The sequence below is a fragment of the Pleurodeles waltl genome, chromosome 4_1, assembly GCF_031143425.1.
Source record: "Pleurodeles waltl isolate 20211129_DDA chromosome 4_1, aPleWal1.hap1.20221129, whole genome shotgun sequence".
Taxonomy (NCBI): domain Eukaryota; kingdom Metazoa; phylum Chordata; class Amphibia; order Caudata; family Salamandridae; genus Pleurodeles; species Pleurodeles waltl.
The window spans coordinates 190,892,719-190,915,125 of NC_090442.1; the positions used below are offsets into that span (position 1 = coordinate 190,892,719).

The 22,407-nt window shown below is 42.2% G+C and overlaps 1 protein-coding gene across 1 annotated transcript in view; it reads right to left on the reverse strand.

Moving 5' to 3' along the window:
• Positions 1-22,407, reverse strand: part of BCL2L13 (BCL2 like 13) — a 279,452-nt gene that overhangs the window by 140,093 nt on the left and 116,952 nt on the right. Inside the window, exon 3 of the mRNA XM_069228057.1 lies at positions 12,834-12,941. Coding sequence (XP_069084158.1) covers positions 12,834-12,941 — 108 coding nt within the window. The remainder of the gene's footprint in view (positions 1-12,833; positions 12,942-22,407) is intronic.

The window sequence follows — 22,407 nt, forward strand, 5'->3', positions numbered from 1 at the left end:
AATAATGGTTTTATTGTTATGTTAGAGCCATGGTAAGGTCTATCAGGACTAACCACATGATGAGTAATTCCAGAGTGACTGCTAATAAACATATGGCCGATTTTGAAGTGACTCAGTACGTGGCAATCGAGAATTATTAAGTATTCACAAGACAAATTACTTTTAGGTTATCATGGCCTTTTCACAAATGAACTGCCTTATTTCAACATCTACTGTTCTGTTGGACAGCTGTTTCCATTAGCAGAGTGTCAGTTCAGTAAGCACAACTACAAAGGTTTGTGTGCAATCTATCTTTATGATAGAGGTCAAGCTTTAGCCATATTGCCTTTTTTTTTTTTTTTTTTTTAGAAGTGCAACTCTCCTCTCCACTACTACCTTTAGGATATGTTCCCGCTGCACCACAAAAAAATTCAGGATGAACAAAGCTGGTAGTACGGATTCACAACATCAATTAATATATAGGGAAATTACATGGCCAGCTTATTTTTCCTTTACAAACCAACTTGATCATTATTCTATATATCAAATCTAGAATTTTAGAGCAACAGTAGAACAACACAAACAGGGATACAATAGCACAATCCTCAAAGGAAATCAGCTTAGCGCTATGAATCTAATACACAGTACAGATGATACAGATAAGGGGACCTTCCACCTCTAACAACAAAGAGGCAGCTGAAGTGGTAGGAAACCTGGTACCATTAATTTTCACCCAACTGACTGCCGCCTCTTCTACATCCAGAGTAGGTCTTACACAAACACACACACATAGCAGCGTTTATATTCTCTTGTCATCTCCCCCACAATAGATATTTTTATCAAAGCTAAATCCTGGTTGGAGAACAGTGGAGGAAAACTACAAAACAAACGTAATAAGTTCTGGTGCTTCCACAACATTGCAATCACCAGAGAGAGGCATCTCAAACAGATGCTGAGAACTATTTTACTGCACTCTCCAGGCTTGGGCACAAAGGACCTGGAGCCCTACGAATCCTTTTTCTAGAACACCAACAGAGCTCCACGTGCAGCACCTCACTTTTGACTAAAAAAAAAAAAAAAAAAAAACAGACAACATGGGAGCCAAGAAGAGGTTAGTAGAGCAGATTTAGAATGTATGCATGTACACATACAGAGCAGACAAGAAAAGATTGGATTCAGAAGTGGAAAGTTCAAGGTATGCTAAAAACACATTTACAAAGCCCACAACAGTAGATACTAGGGCCAGCGGGGAAACAAAATGCTTCTTACACCACTCAAATCAACTTGAACCTATACAGAGAAGCAGTGAAAATTCTTCAAAAAGGAACAACAAACCTGAAGGTAATATAGAAAGCTGCTCAGCAATGTGAAAATAAATTAGCCTCAAAGATTCAAGACAACCTAGAGAACCCCTCTTTAACCCAATAGCGCCCAACAAGGCATTGCCCTCCTTAGCTGCTTTGATACTACCAAGTCTTGAAGAAGTTATCAATGCATCGACAAGAATCAAACTGTCCTTCTGACCAATGCTCATCTTCAAACATAGAAGGAACACTTGTGGCAGACATAAATCTATTAGATTATCATTTAAACAATGTATTGCTGCTGAAGCCTGCCTTTATTACTTCATTAAGAAAGAAACCAACAGAGAAGCTTGTATATCTGATGAACTGCTGCCCAATCTAAACCCTCCCCTTCCTGAGTACGATGAAGGGTGAGATCACTAGAAAAATAAAAGTTTGCGTAAGAAAACATGATACTTCATGATCGCCAATTTGGATTCAGCCAACTCCGGGGCACTAATTCTGCACTTCCTGAGGTTAGGGAGAGCCTGCTCTTCTTTCTCAACATGATCCATCTGGAAATCCTAATGCTGCTAGACATCTCTGCCGCATATGGCATTGTGAGCCACAATATTTAACTAGGTCATAGGACAGAAGGGAAATGGCCAAAGTGCAGCTCCTCTCCCAGGGCTGAAATATATTTCAATTAGTCTTGCCATATTTATAACCAGCCTGCGGAGTGTCCCAGTGCTCCCAGCTGTTGGAATCCTTCTTCAGTATTTACTATGACCTTTAGCCGAGGTCAGTGACCAGTACCTACTACTCCAATCCCAATTGCAGATGTATGGAGATAAAACTCAGCTTCAACTAGAGCTGTATACAAAAAAAGAAAAATCACTATCTGCCCAATACATAAAAAACTAGATGAAGGAAAATGTTCAAACCAGAATACTACATACAAAATTCACAGTGGTGGCAAACCAGAATCCAGACCACTTTCCAGAAAGTGACACCACAATACGTACTTGGCTAAAAAAATAATTGCATTTTGGCAAAGCAAATGGGTTCCACAAGGTCATATTCAATCCTAAAGAGCAGCAGGGAGAAAATACAAATCTAAACTCCTAACTGCTCTGAGCATAAATCTAAAGCAGCAGCCAGACGTAACAACCTTTAATAAAATATTAAGATTATGCTTTTCAAAGTGGAGTTTACCGATCAACAATACAAAACTGGGAAAACGACCTCCAATGCATGAAGCAAAGATGCCACTCCCGCAGGCACAAGTTGCAATGAAAAGTGGGTTGGGTTCTGGGCAGTAAACCTTATAAAAACAGAAGAAACAATAACTTCACTTGAAAGGTCTATTTCTCAGTGACGAGGAAGGAAGAGTTGCAAGTAAGCATGCCTCACAAGTGCTCATGGAATGAAGGATTCATCAGAAAATCTAAGACCATAACCACATCCTGTTGAGGAAGTGGTTCAATCACACAAGAAACAGGGAATTCGTAAACGTATCTATTCATCACTGAAGTGGAAAATAGGAACTCAAGCTTTTTCCATAAGCTACAGTGGCTGATGAATGGCTTTAGTAGGCTCGCCTGTGTTTGGAACAAAAAACATAAAGGTCCAAGGACCAAGTGCCAAAATAAATGTGTTACTATAAAATGAAATCCGGTTTGAGTACTGCAAGTAAATCTTTTCTGAGTGCTTTCTATCCCTATAAAGTCATCCTTCAGGAGTCATTGTCTCAAGTTTACAAAAGGCATAATGTAAAACGCAGAATGTGAGTGAGAAATCCAACTAAGGAGAATATGTTAATTGTATACTCCTCTGTGGGAGAACTGGCAACCTTCAACGAACTAGAGATAAGGATTCAAAAGGCCTGTTACCTCGAGATCATAAGAGTAGATGTCCTACATGAAAGAATAACACTATTTTAGGCATTACGAGTGTAAAATTAACTTTGACAATGCAGTAGGATGTCTAGGGAGTCCAAACGTTTTGCCTATGAAGCTATGGTGGGGTTTGCTTCAGCCACATCAAAAAACCCAAAGTACTAGGGAACAACTTGGACAATGTTGTGCAGTTTGTATTGGAAATGACAGAGCCTGCAGAGCCTTTCCATCGCAAAATTCTGACCTCAGCACAGTGAGTGGCAACCAGAAATGCTGTGGTTGAGGTAAAGTACACTGCAAGAGGGGGGTGGAACATGTGCATACATGATTAGTAAATCTTAGCCATTTTGACTTGAAGGACTTTAGAGACAGAAATATATGAACTTCAGTTCCAGCATGCAGCTATGTAACATTTTGACTGTGACCAAGACACTTGGATGTAAAGAGCACCTGCTCTGCTACCATTCTCTGTAAACTGAACTCCACTGAAGTAGTAAGGATGGAAAAGGATTCAAATGCAAGAATTTTCCTCAACAACTCATTTAAGGATGTTTCTGCCATTGCTTAGTTTCGGTCATTCTTCAGTCTCTAAATCTACCTCTGTGCATTCCGAACTCGGAGTTCAACAATTCTTTTAATGACAAAATTAATACCAACCTCCAATCCTCCTCTTCTACTCCCTCCTCCAATATGGCATCAGACACGCAATCTCTGATTGTGTCTATGGCATTCCCTTGTTAGCTTCAGCCAAGCATCTACCTCTACAATCTCTTCTAAAAGTATGTCACGGTTCCACTTCAGATCTCTACACTGCCCATATCATTAAATCCACCTGCCACTTTATCACCTTTGCTCGCAGGTCCATTTAAATTATTATTAAGCCTCAGAAGAAGTCACTTTTGAGCGGAAAGCAGATTAAGTCACACACTGGCTTAAAAAACACCCTTGGGCGTGTCAATTATCAAGTCACACTTCTGATTCCATTTGCTGTCAAAATTATCGAATACATAGTTGTTGGTTGACTATCAGCACATTTTGAAACTGATAACTTTCTCTCCTCAATGATGTTGGACACTATATATTTTACTATATGTATACGTGCCGCTTTTCATATGATCTTCTTAAATCGACTTTCGTACGTAGGCATTTAAGACTTCTTTTAAATCATCATGCGTACATTAGTATTAAAGACCTCACCATTTAACTAACTTATTTGTTCTTAACAGGACCCTCACGGGCACTTATTTTACCTCCTTTCTAATCTGCACTGTTCCTTGAGGCTCTTTGCTAAGCCCTACACTCTCCACTCCTTCTAGCTTGACTTGACTTTGAGTATCAAAAAATTCACAATATGTTGTTCAATTTAATTTTAAAGAATGTACGGGAGTTGTAGCCCACAGTATGGTCAGAAATACATTATGCTCTAAAACACAGACAAGATGAAAGTCCTCATTTTTGGCAGCTGCTCTGCTTGGTTCCATGCTTGCTGGCTGGCTCGAGGATCTTTGACTCACCCCGACCCCTACTAGCTTGTTCCAAAATATTAGTGCCATTTTTTTTTTTTATACTTACCTTTCATTTTCTCTCCGTATCGGCAAGCCCTCTAGTACCTGCTTCTTCCACTTTAAAACCATTCTAAATTTCCTGCCTTAACGTTATTGCAAAACTTTCATCCACAATCTGACTTTATCCATCCTGGACTACTTCAATACAATTTTTGTGGGTCTCCCAGACTGATCCTAAGGTACAACTGTAACAACTACAGAACACAGCTGCCTGTCTGATTTTCAGACTCAAATGCAATAGCAGGTAGAGGATCTGCCATCATCTTAAACCACTTCACTGGTTCCCACAAACAGGATATGCATCGTCAAAGCTTTAGTACTTTGCCACAAATCCCTGTCGGCACCCTCTTTCAACAAAATGTCTTCACCATGTATACCCTCTACGGAACACTTTGTTCCAGCTCCTTTTACATGCTCTACGTTCCTGAATTGTGAACCTCCAGCAATGACAGGCATAACTTTTCTGTTCTGATTTCTAAAGGCTGGAGCGACCTTTCATCTAATCTGTGCTCTATTTCTTCTTTCCCCTTTCAGGAAGTAACTTAAACTTCCCTTATCTCTGTTTAACGCATTTGCAGTTTCCTCTCTTACCCAGCACCAGGAACCAGGGTATTTGTGAGCTCAAGAAAAATTAAAAAATAAAACAAAATTCAGAAAAATAGAATGACATAATATCACAAGAATGAGGCACATCTAAAAGACATAATAAGTTGTAGTGTTGGATTGACATTTCCTTCATCTCAACTAAATGAATGCATGATGCAATTACCTTAGTTGCTGCCCTTTACAATAGCCATTCTCCTTGCAGAATTAAGAATGGTATTTAGGCGTGAAAGGAACCATTTAATTGCATGGTCTTTTTATATGGCACTCCCCTCTGAGAAGGTAGACATAATTTACTGACTTGGTGTTGGTAAACACCAAAAGATAAGCAGAAAGGCGATATGTCAAATGTTTGTACAGATACTGCTGACTCACCATCACACAAACTTGAATCTATAACACACTCCCTGACAAGGCAAGATGTGAATCCAGACACCCTTCAAGTAGCAATAACCAGTCTGCCAATTTCTTGTTCTGCACATGTGTAACCATGTAGAAGCTTTCCAGTGAAATACAATGACTGAGTCTGGAAACGTGTAGGCTAGGGCATAAGCCCAAATCTTTCCAGCACTGTTAAATGATCATCAATATCTCTCTTGTCCAACACACCTCCTCTTGCTTGAAACTAGGTCAAATTCCTATGGCTATCAAAGAAAGCTCACATTGTGCCAACACCTTCAACAATTCTCTCAGGACACACAACATCTACCTTCCAAAATACCAGAGGGAACAGTTGTGATAAAGCTATAAGTACATACAGACCACCAGGGCCTGCTACAATCAAATCAACTAGACTTCAGACCCAGGTGGACTATGTACAGCCACTATCCTGATGGTTTACAAACTCCTTTCCAATTTGAGAATGATAACACCCCCCCCCCACCCCAATACACCGCTTGCCTCAGACACCTCAGCAGGTTCCTTTACCGCCAATAATCTAACCATCAGCAACAAGCTTTTCAGATAGGTCCCTCTTGACTTTACACAACGACTCCATGCTACCAGCAGAGGTCCCTACATGACAGCTAGAGCCCCTTTACCATCTCTACTTTGAAACCCAAGGTTCAGCAAGCCAATTGAGACTTTCTTGATCATCAATATGTCATTGAGACCCAGTTTTACCAAAAGACTTCACCTTCATTCACAAATCGATGGCAATCAATCAAGAGATTTATAAAGCGTGCTACTCACCCGTCAGGGTCTCAAGGCGCTACTCACCCGTCAGGGTCTCAAGGCGCTGAGAGGTGGGGGTGTGTAGGTACTGTTTCAAGAGCCATGTCTTGAGGTGTTTCCTGAATGTCAGGAGGTCCTGGGTCTGGCGTTGGTGGAGCAGTAGGGAGTTCCAGGTCTTGGCAGTGAGGTGAGAAAAGGATCTTCCTCCGGCAGCGGTGCGGCGGATGCGGGGGACGGAGGCGAGGGCGAGGCTGGTGAAGCGGAGATGTCGGGTGGGAGTGTGGAAGGTGAGTGTCATTGAGGTAGGCTGGACCTGTGTTGTGGAGGGCTTTGTGTGTGTGTGGGTGAGGAGCTTGAAGGTGATCCTCTTCGATACGGGTAGCCAGTGTAGGTCTTTGAGGTGGGGTGAGATGTGGTTGCGGCGTGAAACGTCGAGAATAAGGCAGGCGGATGCGTTCTGGATTCTTTGCAGCTTTGTTTAGAGTTTGGCCGTTGTTCCTGCGTATAGTGCATTACCGTAGTCGAGTCGGCTGCTGACCAGGGCGTGGGTGACAGTTTTCCTGGTTTCGACGTAGATCCACTTGAAGATCTTGCAGAGCATGCGAAGAGTGTTATAGCAGGAAGAAGGGATTGCTGAGTCATGCTGAGAGTAGAGTCCAGGATGAATCCTAGGTTGAGTGCGTGGGTGGTGGGCAAGGGTGCGGTTCCTAGGGAGGTGGGCCACCAGGAGTCGTTCCATGCTGAGGGGTTGGTTTCAAAGATGAGGATCTCTGTCTTGTCTGTTTTTAACTTGAGGTGGCTTGAAACATATCCGAGTCTCACGGACGCCCACGAAATAAAGAGATAGTGCTCCTAACAAACACCATGCAAACTATACTGTAGCCAGTCATGAATATAAAGCAGTTTTAACTCCTCCTAAGCATCTGAAACAAATCCCTCTACTACCTCACCAGCTCCTTCACATTTAAAGAACCATTTCACGAAAAAAAATCCCCAATTACAAGTGCCCTCACTTTAAAAAAAAAAAAAAAAAAAAACTGTCCAAGCCCCTGTCCGCTTGCACATATACGCTGATCTTAATGAATTTGTTGTTTAAGATTCTAACCTACGAGGTGGACGTTATCAAACTCCTATAAGCCCCCAAATCTCTTCAATTATGAATCTAATTAAAGATACATCTATTCAAGAAAAATCTTAACTTTGCACCTTAGACTTATGCACACCCAAACAAACTAGTCTGAGCACCCCTTCCAGCATGTAAAACCATAGGAAGGCTCAACTCAATCCCCACAAATCAAAAACTTACATATAAAACGTATCACTGAAGGGTATTCCAGTAATGTTGTAAAGCACTGCTTTTAATCTTGCTACCTCTTTGTCCTCTGTACATACTTTGGCTGCTTCCTGAAACGAAGACCATTTAATAAAAGACCCAAAAACTTTAAACATAAAATGGCTACAAGCACGGAAACACTCAAGACTAACAAAAGCAGCACTCCCTCTCCAGTATCTGGATGAGGACGGGGTATCCACACAAAAATGAAATAGAAAAACGTTTGGGGAAACCCTTATGATGCAAGATTACTGGATGGCTTGGATCCAGGGTTCAGCATTTTAAAGCCTGTGTCCTTTATGGAAACTGATCACTGTTTCTGAATAGTAAGCATGAAATGACCAGCACAAAGTAAACGGCATGAGCTTTAGTGGACTGAAATAAATGAGAACTTTTGCGTGTGATTGCTTCAGGTGTGCATCAATTTAAAGTTAAATTAATGGCTGTTCTAATCTTTGTCAAAACACCTTGATTCAGAGCAGAATACAATTCATGCCTGCCTCCTGATTGCGACCTCGTACAGGGAAGAAGGGGGCCAGGTCTTGGAAATGTCACTGTTAAATGTTTATATGAAAAACATATGCGGTTGGTAAGCTGTGAAACAGTGGATGCAATATTTTCTTGCTGTCAAAGGGGAGCACCAGTATTGGTCCACATGGCTTTTCGGGAATGGTAAAATGGCTCCTCACATCTACCAAGAGGTTTCTACCTATGACAGTTATATCAACGTGTCTCAAAAGAGCCAGAAGTTGAACAGCAGTTCAATTCAGACTTAAGGTCTTACGGAACATCAGGCAGGACATCTGCCAGGAACATCCATATCTTATTTTTACATCCTACTAGTGCAGGATCAGAATCTGCCAACTGACTCTGCAGAGATGATTTATTTATTTTTACGCGCTTTTGTCAATCAGGTCAAAAGGGTGTTCTTGTACAAAACAGGATGAGGATGCCGGACTCTTGTCTCATAAGAAATACAGCAACCAAAATGATTGGGTCAGGGGTTGGGCTGCATCTCCGAAAATGTCCAATCCCAGAATAATGGGACAGGGCTGCTAAACCCCTCCTTTTAACGCATTCAGACCAACATGTTTCTAAGATTCTTCTGATGAGTTTTAATTTAGAAAGATCTTCTTGTCCTCTCTTTCCACATCGTGGTCTTTATGAAGCAGTAGGAAAGAGTAGGAATGGGCAAGTGGTGCATATGAGCAGGCCTGCGTTGTCCGTACCAGAGCCATAAGCAATATCAGATATGCCAACGGACGATAGGGATTGTAAAGATTACCAATAGTTTCTGAACTGCAACCTTGAAAGTGATCTTTAAAAGGGTATGATTTTTACTATATATCCCATCAACTGAGCATACGTAAGGTCTAGCCTCTCCTACGGAGTAACAAGAGGAGAAATCAATGCAGCCCAGGGGCACATCAGTTAACACGATTCATTGCAAAAGCAGGCACACCAGATGTTGGTATTGGGAACCTAAGGTGGTACTCTGTCAAATGCACAGCATAATGAGCCGGCACTCCAGAAATGGACAAGACCATACAGAGAGAGCCCATATCTGGGTATTTTTAAGAACTTTACTCAGAGAATCACTCCTGAGAAGACTAATGGTTGTATTGCTCATCTGGATAACCACTAGTCCCCTGGATCACCCAGTGATCAAAGATCAGTGAAAGCTTCTCTGTCTATGGCTCCAACATAATAAGGCCTTGATATATAAAGAGCCAGCTCCAACAAATAATGCAGGCCTGCTGGGCCTTAGCACCCCCATTAAAGACAAAAATCTTTTATGTTTTGTGGGCAGACTTATCAGCTGACATCTTCCTGAACTACCCAAACACTAATCATAGGTTGGAACTAGGGATCTGTGGCTAGAGAACCATTGAACCAATGACAAATTTACAGCCCATGTCAATATAAGACCTACCCTATGTCCAAGCAAGAGCTTTAACCCCTTGACCGCCATGAACGTAATGGTTACATCCATGGATGTGCCCCTCAGGCGCCATGGACTTAACCATTACGTCCATACACTGGCCCTCGGGGGAAGTGCCAGCCAAACGCCAGTCCACACACAAATCAGCTGCTGTGATTTCTGTATCAGGCATGTGGGCGTATGAATTTGATGAGCCCTTGAGTGGCGCTGTCTGTCGATGAGGGTGTTGTAATGTGCTGCACCCGTGGCTGGCGGCGTGAATGGTCTTGTGCATATCATGTATGAAAGGTGTGTGAATGGACTGTAAAGCGACTGGTGCCTTGTTGTGGCTTTACAGCTCACGAGTTGTGAATCATGGTTCAGTTTTTTGGCCTTTCAGTAATTAACAATGCATTTCATTTTTGTGAAATCTCTGGTTAATAAAATTTTATCCACTGAACCATCACTCACCCTCGTGCCACATCCAACCAGTATGTGTGGTAAAAATGACAAAATCTGCTCCGCTGTATTCAGGCGTTGCAGCACACCTGTGACACGCTATGTGCCTCGGATGGGACCCCGATGATGAAGCATGCCACCAACTTGGTTGGTGGGCGAGGGGTCTTTTTAACAAACTGTGTGTGTTTCTTTTCACAATTTTAGTGTTTGGAACATCACATAAATATGTGCACACATGCAAAACTACCTATGTTTTTGGTCCCGGTTGCGGTCTTCATCTAGGGAAACCTACCAAACCCAGACATGTTATAAGAATAGACACCCCAAGGAGTCCAAGGAGGCGTTGGCTTGCCTAGATCCCCCAACATTTTCTTACCCAGACTCCTCTGCAAACCTTAAAATTTGCTTTAAAAAAGCATATTTTCCTCACTTTTATTTGTAGGATCACCGCTGCAGCACAAATTTCCTACCAACCAGCGTTCCCCTCAGTCTCCCAAGTAAAATTATACCTCACTTGTGTAGGTCCCCAAAGCAGAGTCAGCCTAAAAGATGTATAAAAGAAAAATATGTGCTTATCAAGTCGCTGTGCTATCCCCTCAATCTCTACATGTTTTTGGCATTTTTCTGTTGCAGGCACCTGGGCCACCCACACAAGTGAGGTATCATTTTTATTGGGAGACTTGGGGGGGGGAACGCTGGGTGGAAGGAAATTTGTGGCTCCTCTCAGATTCCAGAACGTTCTGTCACAGAAATGAGAGGAAAAAGTGTGTTTTTTGGCCAAATTTTGAGGTTTGTAAAGGATCCTGGGTAACAGAACCTGGTCAGAGCCCCACAAGTCACCTCATCTTGGATTCCCTTAGGTGTTTAGTTTTCAAAAATGCGCAGGTTTGGTAAGTTTTCCTAGGTGCCGGCTGAGCTAGAGGCCAACTTTGCAAAGAACATGTCAGATTTTAATGTAAAAGTGTGATGTGTCCATTTTGTGTTTCCTGTCGTGAGCAGTAGGCCTAACCATGCAAGTGAGGTACCATTTTTATCAGGAGACTTGGGGGAACACAGAATAGCAAAACAAGTGTTATTGCACCTGGTCTTTCTCTACATTTTTTCCTTCCAAATATAAGACAGTATGTATAAAAGATGTCTATTTGAGAAATGCCCTGTAATTCACATGGTAGTATAGGCACCCCGGAATTCAGAGATGTGCAAATAACCACTGCTTCTCAACACCTTATCTTGTGCCCATTTTAGAAATACAAAGGTTTTCTTGATACCTATTTTTCACTTTTTATATTTCACCAAATGACTTGCTGTATACCCGGTATAGAATGAAAACCCATTGCAAGGTGCTGCTCATTTATTGGCCCTAGGTAACTAGGGTTCTTGATGAACCTACAAGCCCTATATATCCCCGCAACCAGAAGAGTCCAGCGGACGTAACGGTATATTGCTTTTAAAAAATCTGACATCACAGGAAAAAGAGAGTAAAACGTGGAGAAAGATGGCTTGTTTTCACCTCAATTTCAATATTCTTTTATTTCAGCTGTTATTTTCTGTAGGAAACACTTGTCGGATCTACACAAATGACCCCTTGCTGAATTCAGAATTGTGTCTACTTTTCAGAAATGTTTAGCTTTCTGGGATTCAGCATTGGTTTCTCACTCATTTCTGTCACTAACTGGAAGGAGGCTGAAAGCACAAAAAAAAATAGTAAAAATGGGGGTATGTCCCAGTAAAACATCAAAGTTGTGTTGAAAAATGGGGTTTTCTAATTGAACTCTGCCTGTTTCTGAAAGCTAGGAAGATGGTAATTTTACCACTGCAAACTCTTTGTTGACGCCATTCATGGAAAAAACCACAAGCCTTCTCTGGAGCCCTTTTTCCCCATTTTTTTTTTTTTTTAAACAAAATTTTCGCTATATTTTGGCTAATTTCTTGGTCTCCTTCAGGGCAACCCACAAAGTAAGTACCTCTAGAACCCCTAGGATGTTGGAAAAAAAGGACGCAAATTTGGTATGGGTAGCTTATGTGGAGAAAAAGTTATGAGGGCCTAAGCGCAAGCTGCCTCAAATAGCTAAAAAAAAAAAAAGGCTTGGCACCTGAGGGGGGAAAGGCCTGGCAGCGAAGGAGTTAATACTTTGGACTTGGCCCTTGTTTTGTAACAGATTTGATTTAAAAAAAATAAAAAATAAAAAAAATAACACACTTTGAAAATGTATTTATTGCTCCACTAGAATTGCCTAAAGGGTAATCTTTGACTGAGGCATTCCAGTACCTTTCGAACAGAAATGCACCTTAAGGCATGCACAAGCAGAGGATAAGCCATGCCTCAGAAAAAAAAAAAATGCAATGTAGGGTTGAAGTGCTTCAATTAAGATGGATTTCATTAAGTTTAAGTTGCCTGACTTGCAGTTTAGCAGAACGTACCTTGTTGATCAAACTCAATTGAAACTAAGTCTAATATTAATTGTTTTTAAAAAGTTACTCTTTATTTTGTCTGACTGAATTGCACAACGTTTATACTTTGAACCATCAAACCTTATGGAATCCTTGTGCTTTCTTAAAAACTGCCCTTGACTTGTTACTTGGCTTTAAACAATGTAAAATATGTAAAAAGAAACTGACCTTCTGAAATCTCTTCCTCCAGGTGCTTCAGTTCCTCTTCAATTTCTGCTCTAACTTTATCCAGAACCTCTTTGTCCAGGTGAGGTATGATTACAGGCTGCTCGGATCCTGAAAAAGAGGAAATGTAAAGGTTTTCTATTTTATGACAATTCTGGTTACTACATTTGAAAACATCATGGCAGTGATGTAATGGAGAATGAACCATATTTCAGTCAAGGGTGTGAGGTGATCACTTTCTAGTAATCCAATCCAGAGTGTTAAAAGCGTTATGCATGGGTGGAACAACTTCAGCTTTGGATAGGATGGCAGTGCTCTTGATTGGGTCATATTTAATTATGTCAAACAAAATTCTCTGGAAGTTGGCTGGGTCAGTCTGGTGTGCTTGTCATTTCAACCAGAATATTTACTGATATCTATAACATTTAACAGTCAATCAAAAATTAGGAGTTCACCATGGTAAAAGGATCATTGAAATCTCCATCCATAAGGTGATGCCTTTATAACTGACTCAGAGTAAAGCACAATTAGTGAGCATTATTTAGGCAGGTGTTGGTGAATTTCCTATTAAAATAAGATATTATTGGGAACTTTAATTTGAAGTTCAATTCAAATCTTCCATAAACCATTTAACACTGGCATGAGTCCAAACAGGGAGCAAGAAACAACTGACAAAATAGTCATCCTATGAGCCTGTTTCATACTGGACCATGGAATAAATATTTCATTCAAGGAAAGAGATCTGCATTCTTCTTTTTACTTCTTGAAACTGAAGTCAGAATGTTAGCAATTGAATTCCTTCAAACCAATCTTTGCTACATTTAAACATCTTGACTGATGCAATTACTGGATGCAGGTTTTCATTTGTTTGGAAATTCTTCTAATGTCCCAAAAGCCATTAAAATGTTTGCATCAGGATCAGCCAAGGCATGGTTCAGATCTGAGGTTATATATATATTTTTTTTTAATGAAAAAATCTTAAAGATTAATGGACGTTACACATCTTAGGGTGGCTACAATAACAGTTGGCAAAGAATAATGCATCTTAAATCAAAGACCCATTAAACATCTAGGGTGCTATTAAAGGAATACAAGAATTTAATTCTCAGTTCTATGTAGATGGTGTCTTTAATTGGAAGTGATACCATACTACAGTTGACAGAAAATTGAGCTTCACGTGACACTTTTTAGATAAAGGCATTAAATAACACACAAGGAGAAATGTGGACCACCAGTCTGGGTTCTAAAATGTTTAAGGAGATTATATAAACTATGTTTCCAAACATATTGAAACAAAAGCTTTGTTTTTCAGGAAGACAAATGCCACATTTCTGAGATAAAGCTAAATTCACCAAAATGTTGAAGGTCCATGAGGACTCACAACAGTGTGAGTACCACATGCTTGACAGTAATTTATATTTCAAACTTCATACTTCTTCCTTCATTCTTAAATTTAAGGAAAAAAAAAAAAACGAAAAAAAAAAAAAAGAAGAAGATTACAGTAGTCAACAGGAAAAAAAGCCACCCGGGAAGAAGATGGACTTTAAACTGACCTATAGTGGGCCCGGTGATAAGCCAAAGATATGAACTGCACAAGCCCCTGTATTATATGTAAAGTAGTAAAGAACAGAAGTTGGTTAAAAAAAGAAAGACCAGTCCATAACTGCTATTGCAATCTGCTATTTCAACTCATTCAGTTAGGAAGGGCAAAAAAAGTTACCAATTCAAGTATTACATTTAAGGCTTTTCCAGAAATGGAGAAATACCCAAAAGGCATTTCATGGGCAACCTTTAAAAAGGGCCAGGACCGTGATGTGAAAAAAAACTAGGGAGGGAAGCAGAATATACCGCTTAATGACAATCTTCGGTGGCAAACAAGAATTATTAGTGGAGACTTGACATCAAAGTAGGTCTTGAAGTGAGCTGGGACGCGATGGGGGCCGCAAGGCAACCTCTGGAGTGTTTGAGTGATCAGTAACTATACCAGGTAGGTGAAAGAAGAGATGTGGAGCAAGGCTGGCATTGTTGCTACATGCGTATTTGGGAGTGCAGCTGCATTAGCAGGCCCAAAAAGGAACTCAAGTGGGTCTGAAGGGTCCTGAGTAGGCTCCAGGGGAGGTGAATAGAATTTTGGTGTGGTCCACTGGGTATCTTCTCTGTGAGAAGGGGCGTGTGCAATCTTGTCACTATGTCAATACTGTGCATCCTGTTTAAATAAAAGCATCCTGGCTGAGCGATGGAATGTGCGCTGGAATGTGAAGGTGTTCTGGGTGAGTGAGGTTGGGCTGAGCTAAGGAGAACATCATAGCTCCTGGTGGAATGTGCATATGAAGATTTACTGAAGCGATTTACATCTACCTAAATACACATAATAAACCTGAAGAAGCTTACCTTATTACTCGTGGTCAGAGATAATTACAGGGATCCAGTGGCTAGCAGAGGAGCAAACTCCTTTATGTTCTATGGGATTGTGATCCTTTTTATTCCAATAATTGTATGTGTCAAAGGATTTTAAAAAAATAATGTTTAATTTAAATTATGGAAATTTTGTCTACTGGAAATGATTGTGTTCTTCAGTTTAAGCATGCCAAGCAGCAGTGCTAGGGACAGTCACTCACATATAGGGAGGCCAGGGATGAGAATGGCTGACCCAACTCAAGATTCTCACAGGTAATTATGACATGACTGACTGCATGCATCACCACTAACTTTTCAAAGTAATTAGCCTAGCATATGACTTAATACAAAACAGCCCTACCAGCCTTTCAAGTCTTTTTTGTGTGACTGACCCAAGTGTACTGAACTTTCAGACGTGATCCTCGCGGCCAAGTTGCCCACGTTGTGTGTGACAACTTCATTCGGCTACGGCTTTGCAGTCAGAAGCACAATGGCTCCTAGATCCCAGCATGCTAGGTGCTTTTGGCTAAAAAGGTCACATATGGCTACCACTGGTCAGCCTGTACTTAAGCCCCACAAACCTTTAAAGGCAGGCATATGAAATGTAGTTGTTAGCCTGGCAAGTATTTTCAAGGTACACATACCTAAATCTAAATTTATACAGGAATTACAATTGTGTGCATTGCATTTGTGGACACATTCATTCAGTGGTTTGATTCTTACCACAGACACACACGGATGTAGTCAAATCCAGATTATTTACATATGTGCTCGCAAAAACACCAGAGCTTCAAACATGACTGAAGTCCTGGGACACGTCACTGGCAAAATAATTACCTGCTTGAATGAAGAGGGCAAAGAACGAGGCCCATCAAATAATGACATACCTGAGCTATTCACGGAGACTAACGTAAGAGCCATGGACATTTCAATGTAACTAAAAAATGCTAAGCACTGTGCAGCATGAATTCCCTTAATTGCATAAAATACAATATAATTTGCCATTAGCTGCCACATATCTTTGCCAACTACCTTGTAGTTTTGTGCTCAATTCTCGAAATAACAGAATGAAATGAAGATGCTGAAGTAGAAAATGCACAAGAAATAAAAAACTTAATGAAGGAGATGGGAAATTTGGCACATTCTAGTACACCGAGTAACCTCAGTAGATATGTGATTCAATTCTTACAGGTGTACTCCTTGATATGTCTTTCTTGAGTAAAAAGGACGTAACGAACCCAGGGACAGAAGGTATGAAACCATGTAGCCATTAAGGGAGGGGTAAGTTAGGATATGTAGACATAAATCAAATGTTTTTGGACCTTTCTAGACCAACTCTGTTTATTGAACATTTTAAACATTTTAAACGGAGCCACTGCCTGCAATCCGGAGGCCCATGCAGACTGAAAATTAAAAGAAATTAAATGAAAATTAGAACAAAACAAACATAGAAGAAAAATAAGAGAAATATATGCCACCTCCCGTCCCCACTCATTAGCTCCTGAACCCCATATGCGTCACTGCCAGCACTTCCTTGAACCAAGTATTTGGACATTTACAGGAAAGAAAGTGTCCTTCACAAAGGAAATGACTGACTTTTTGTTCCATGGCATTATCTATTATAAATTAAATATGTTAAGAAGTGGCACCGTTTGCTTTATGCACCAGTGGTAACCCTCCAGAAGGGAAACGGCCAATACAACGTGACCGTTACCACGTGTTACATTTACAATGCGGCCGGTACAACGCATAACCTTTACCACACAGGCTTTTACGACGACTATAGCATTACCGCGCATGCTTTTACAACGACTATAGCATTACCGCGCATGCTTTTACAACAAATTTCGTTGTAAAGGCATGTATGGTAAAGGCATATGCGTAGTGAAGGCTTGGCTTGCTAAGGTAAGTATTTTGCAGGTAAGTATTAAGTGTCTTATATACACACACATTTTTTGAGTGGTGAGGGGTATTTAGGGTGGGTATAGGTTGTTGGGTGGCAAGATGAATTTTAGGGTTTAGGATGGGTATGGGTTGTGTGGCAAGAGTAATTTTTAGGATTCAGGGTGGGTATGGGGGGGTTTGTGTGGCAACTGTAATTTTCAGCTTTAAGGTGGGTATGGGTTTTTGAGTGGCAAGGGTAGTTTTAGGCTTTGGGGTGGGTAGGGCTTGAGTGGTTTTAAGGATATTTGCATAATAAAATGTGTATATGTACACAAACGCACATGTATTTGTGCATGTGAAAATATATTAAAAAATACATATACACACAATCATTCTTATGTATTTATGTGTAAATATATAAAAATAGATATATATGTGTGTATACAAAAAGTGATAGTATCTACCTGTACATTTCTTTTTTAGAAAGCATATGCCTTGACCATGTATGTCTTTGCCACGTAAATTTAAGTATTTTACAGGAAAAAATAAACCCTTTGTGCGTGTGCATATATACATAGAAGCGTATATATATTTTAGGAAAATACAGCGTCAGTTGCATAGTTTGAAATAAGTATAGTCAGTGAGCCCATGCCAGAGGCTCTCATATGAGGTTTGAGCCCCTGCACATGAGTGTTGTGATCTTGGCCACCCAAAAAGAATGCGCTGTTTGAAAGAGCTGAATGTATGAAGTTATCTTTAACACAGTGACCAATAAGAGATCGTCCTGCTACAAGCTGAGCAATCTAAAGGATGTTTATACCCTGAATCTACAATCGCCATCTTATGAGCGCTATAAAGCCGTGGCAGCAAAGGACACCGTCAGGCCGGTCATCTTAGCTGCCACAAGTATCACCGCTACCATGCAGCTTGTGGGGAGAAGAGCCCATCTCCCATGGTGGAGACGCTGCACGGATAGCACAAGTCTCCCAGACCGGGTGGGGTGGGCTGAGCACACATACGTGGGGATCAGTTGAATATAAATGGCTGTGGCGGACTATCATCCGCTTCTAAGCTCTGCCCTCCTGACTGCTACTGCAGGTCACGCTAGGGTGCTGGCTCTCAGGTGACAAGCTGTGCAGGTTAGCTTGGAAGTAGGAGACGGGAGAGGCCCGTCCCAAAGAGGCGAAAAGAAGTGGACAAACGCAAGAGCTATGCTTCGTTCCTTTGAGGAAGGGGGGCATCTTTCTGTGAATCACGTTTACACTTATGGGAGGCTCTCAAGCAGGGTTGTAATTGGCAATGCGGGGTTTAAAGTGTCCCGGTCACGCTACAGTGCTATGGCTGCGGGTTTCTGCGCCATTCGGAGATTTGAAACTGTGGGGTTGCAAAGGAAATGGAGTGATTGCAAGTGACTGGAACCGCGCACAAGTGCAATGCTAACTGAGGGTTGTTGGTTTTTTTGTAATTGCTTCCAGCACTGGGTCTGGGTGCAGTGCGGCTGTAGTACATTTTGCAGCAAGCACTGCAGAGGCTGCTGGAGAAGGGCACCGAGATAGGCAGCTAGGAGGGGTCGACTCTGGGCTGAACTGCCAAACTTGTGGTCTAATCTGAGCCGCTCCAGGCCACACCGCACCCTTGCAACTTCACGCAGGATGCTTCAGCACAGGAACCTGCACTCACATGCACACACGGCCACTGCAGAGGTACAGAGCTCCTACCCATCAGAAGAGTGGAGGCAGCAGAAGGCAGCCTCGCTTTTACAGTCCGATCCTTGGGAGAGGGGTAGCGCTCTTGTCGAGGCTGAAAGCACTATTTTGTCAGAGTGCTGGCCCCGAGCTCCCTGCACTAGCTTCAAGTGTCAAAAAAGAGTTTTGACTAAGAAAGGGGCCAAAGCTAGGATGTTATCACGGGTAAAGTGTGTGATATCACTTATATTACCCCCAGCATTCTCGTGATCTGATGTGCATAGTGCCTACGGCTGGGGTATGAAAGAGGCGCTTGGAGCCGAGCAGTACAATCCCGAGGGAGAGCTTTCCTGCTTAAACAATGACTCAGCCTGTGGGTTTTGTCAGGCTTGATAATTTAAATTACGGTATTGTGGGGGAGTGTGTGTGTGTGTGGGGGGGGGGGGGGGGGGGGGGTGGAGGGGTGATACCAGCCACTGATAATGATTAATGCTTTTGACAAAGTATTTGGAATTCTGTACTGAAGGACCCGCCAACACTGACAATTTAAACCGTCTTTGGTTATTAGGAGCCGTTTTAAATTAAAAAAATATTTTACTAGATGTATATGTGCTGTTTATTATTGGACTGAAGACCTATAATATGTATAGTTGTGCGGCCTGGAAAGCAAAGGTAATTGTTTTTGCAACGTGCAGCCCAATTTACTGCAAAACCTGCATTTGTATCCTTTGTTTATGGACATGACGACTCGGGCTCTTTTCTTATATCACGAATAAATGGGGAAGCAAAAAGCCGGGGAATGTTCATGGTGATTTAGCACAGCGGAACCTCAGCTTTGGCCAAGAAGCACATTGTAACATGTGGTGCGCTTCACGTATGGTCACTGCGGTGGGTCACTGGGCCAGGTGATGTTTCTGCCAATGCACCAGGCAGCGCGATTACATGTGCCCGCGTCCTTCTAAAGCAGAGGGCTCCAAACTTTTTAATGCCGCGCCCCCCCAATTGAAAAATAAAAATCATTGGGCCCCCCTCAGAATTTTTCACAATTATTTTATAAACATGGCAATGTTTAAATATGTCTAAACCTATTTAAACATTGCAGTTAAGTACTGTTACCTTTTTAAAACTTCAATAACATGCTTCTGCTTAAAACAAAGGCCTGTTATCTGTATAATATTTATTTTGGCCGGAGTCTGGGCCCCCCCCCCCTGGGATCACGGGGGGCCCGCCCCCCAGTTTGAAGACCTCTGTTCTAAAGTGAGGGCTGCACGCGTGGCCTTCAGACGGAAGACCCATTGTGCATGTCACCACAGAGGCCTAGATCTTTTGAGGTATTCGGCTTCTACGATAGATGTACTCACCATCGACATCGTGAGCGCCCCGCCAGCAGTGTTGTGCTGCATCTCACCAGCATATGCAACATGCAACTCAGTCTCGGGCTGCCCACGCCACAGCCGCCCACTGGCTGGTGCCCACTGCCCCATGCCAGTTTCGCAGCCTTCCACGTGCTCATGACAGCAGCTGCTAAAGTCTCAGCCCCCTTGCACACGCGCCCAGTCCTTCCTTCTTTCCTGCCCATCCTCAACCCATCTTGTACTCTACAGGTCAGTAGCATCCTCGATCCATCTTTTACTCTACAGGTCAGCAGCATCCTCGATCCATCTTTTACTCTACAGGTCAGCAGCATCCTCGATCCATCTTTTATTCTACAGGTCATCAGCATCCTCGATCAATTTTTTTACTCTACAGGCCAGCGGCATCCTCGATCCATCTTTTACTCTACAGGTCAGCGGAATCCTCGATCCATCTTGTACTCTACAGGTCGGCGGCATCCTCAATCCATCTTTTACTCTACAGGTCAGTAAGCCCCCATGTCTCTGCCAGTCCCAACAGCTAATGCTGGCTTTCGTCCAGCCGGCACAGGTTCAACTTCTTCGCTACCATCCATCCATCCATCATTACCTAAGGTTTTTTTTTTACTTGTTTTTTATTGAGTTTTCATACAGAAGTATAATAGTCAAAAGGGCTTAAACAAGCACAGAAACTACCAGTCTCCTTTGAAGACATGTCCAGGTGTACAGCCTACTATCTACCGGCAGTACCCACTGAACAGAAAAGGTATGCACAGCTGTGTCCCCTCCAAGGACAAACCACGCATCCCAGTGACAACTCCCAACCACGGGGTCGACTATCAGGAGAGTCAGTTATTTTGGCAATCATCACTCTCCAAGTTATTAAGTCCTCTGCAATTCGGTCATCTTTGTGGGTGTGCTTCACAGGATGGCCATCAACAATCACCCACTCCAGTAGATCCTGTTTCCTAATATCCGGGGACATGGGTGCCATCCCATAAACTGCAATCCACCTCCTTCCCAGCCCCAATGCAAATATTCTAGTCTCCAGTTTCAGTTGTGTCTTTTGTAGTAGCCCCCTAGCGAAGCATAATTTAGCAGAGACCTCCAACCCAACCACACAGGCCATCCTTCCAGAACCTCACCAGTGAGAGGCAAGCCCATGTCGTATGTATAAATTAAACTTACAAAAAAAAAAAAATCTGCAGAGGGCAATCTGCATTTACCGCACACCACCAGGTTACTGGGATAAATCTTGGCAAGTTGGTTTGGTGTCACATATGCCCTATGCAGGTAATACAACTGTATGAGCCTAAATTCAGGGCTAGCATTAGGGGATACCCCTTTGACCTAAACATACGCCTTCTTCCATTCTAACACGGTCAATGCCTATGGGCAGACGGCCCTTCACCAGTCTGTATTCCCACCCTTCTCAGTCAATAAGGGCACATGTAGCTGAGTTATAAGATGCCTACACCCGCTAATCCAAGTATCTGTTGCACCATCACATGTTCTTATGGTCTGTCTGGGAAGTTCTCCCAGACTGACCTGGCTGTGTGCTAATCTAGTGTGCTGTAAAAACTGTCTCGTCCCCACTCCAAATTGCTCCTGTGCAAACGCCAGAATCTGTTGAGATGCAGGTCTCCCAAACACTCACAATCCCCCTCTTGCCATCTAGCGTAGGTCATATTCCTTTGCAGACTGTGAAACTGTTCCGGTATCCATAGGGGCTTGTCTTCTGAAAAGGGTCCCTTTGGAGTATTCTGTAGACCTACTGGTGCCACACATCCCCCATCTAGTGGATGAGATGTGGGAAATCCTTAGAGAGTCCTTTCCACATTATAATCGCTTCTGGATGAGTATACGTATCAAATGAACCAGCCACGAGTGATTTTTACTACTTTGGGTCATCATTAAACCAGCTCAATGCTTGCTGGAGCTAGGAAGGTGCTTAGTATAAGAACAGGTCCAGCGACCTAACCTACCTTCTGTACAAAGGGAGCTTTAGAGTCTCCAAATTAACTTGATTCCATTTTCGGCCTACGCCACAGCACACAGAAATTGGTCCAGCTGGATGAATGTAGAATTTGTGATTTGGCACATCACATTCTGCAGCACAAATGAACAGCATTTTTAGCTAGGAAAATTCATCCCATTATAGAAAGTGGCAATGCAGTCTACAACTCTACCAAATGTTGCAGACCCTCCAACAGCTCCCAGTGGTTCATGTCATACTGAGCCCTTGGGCAGTCCATCACT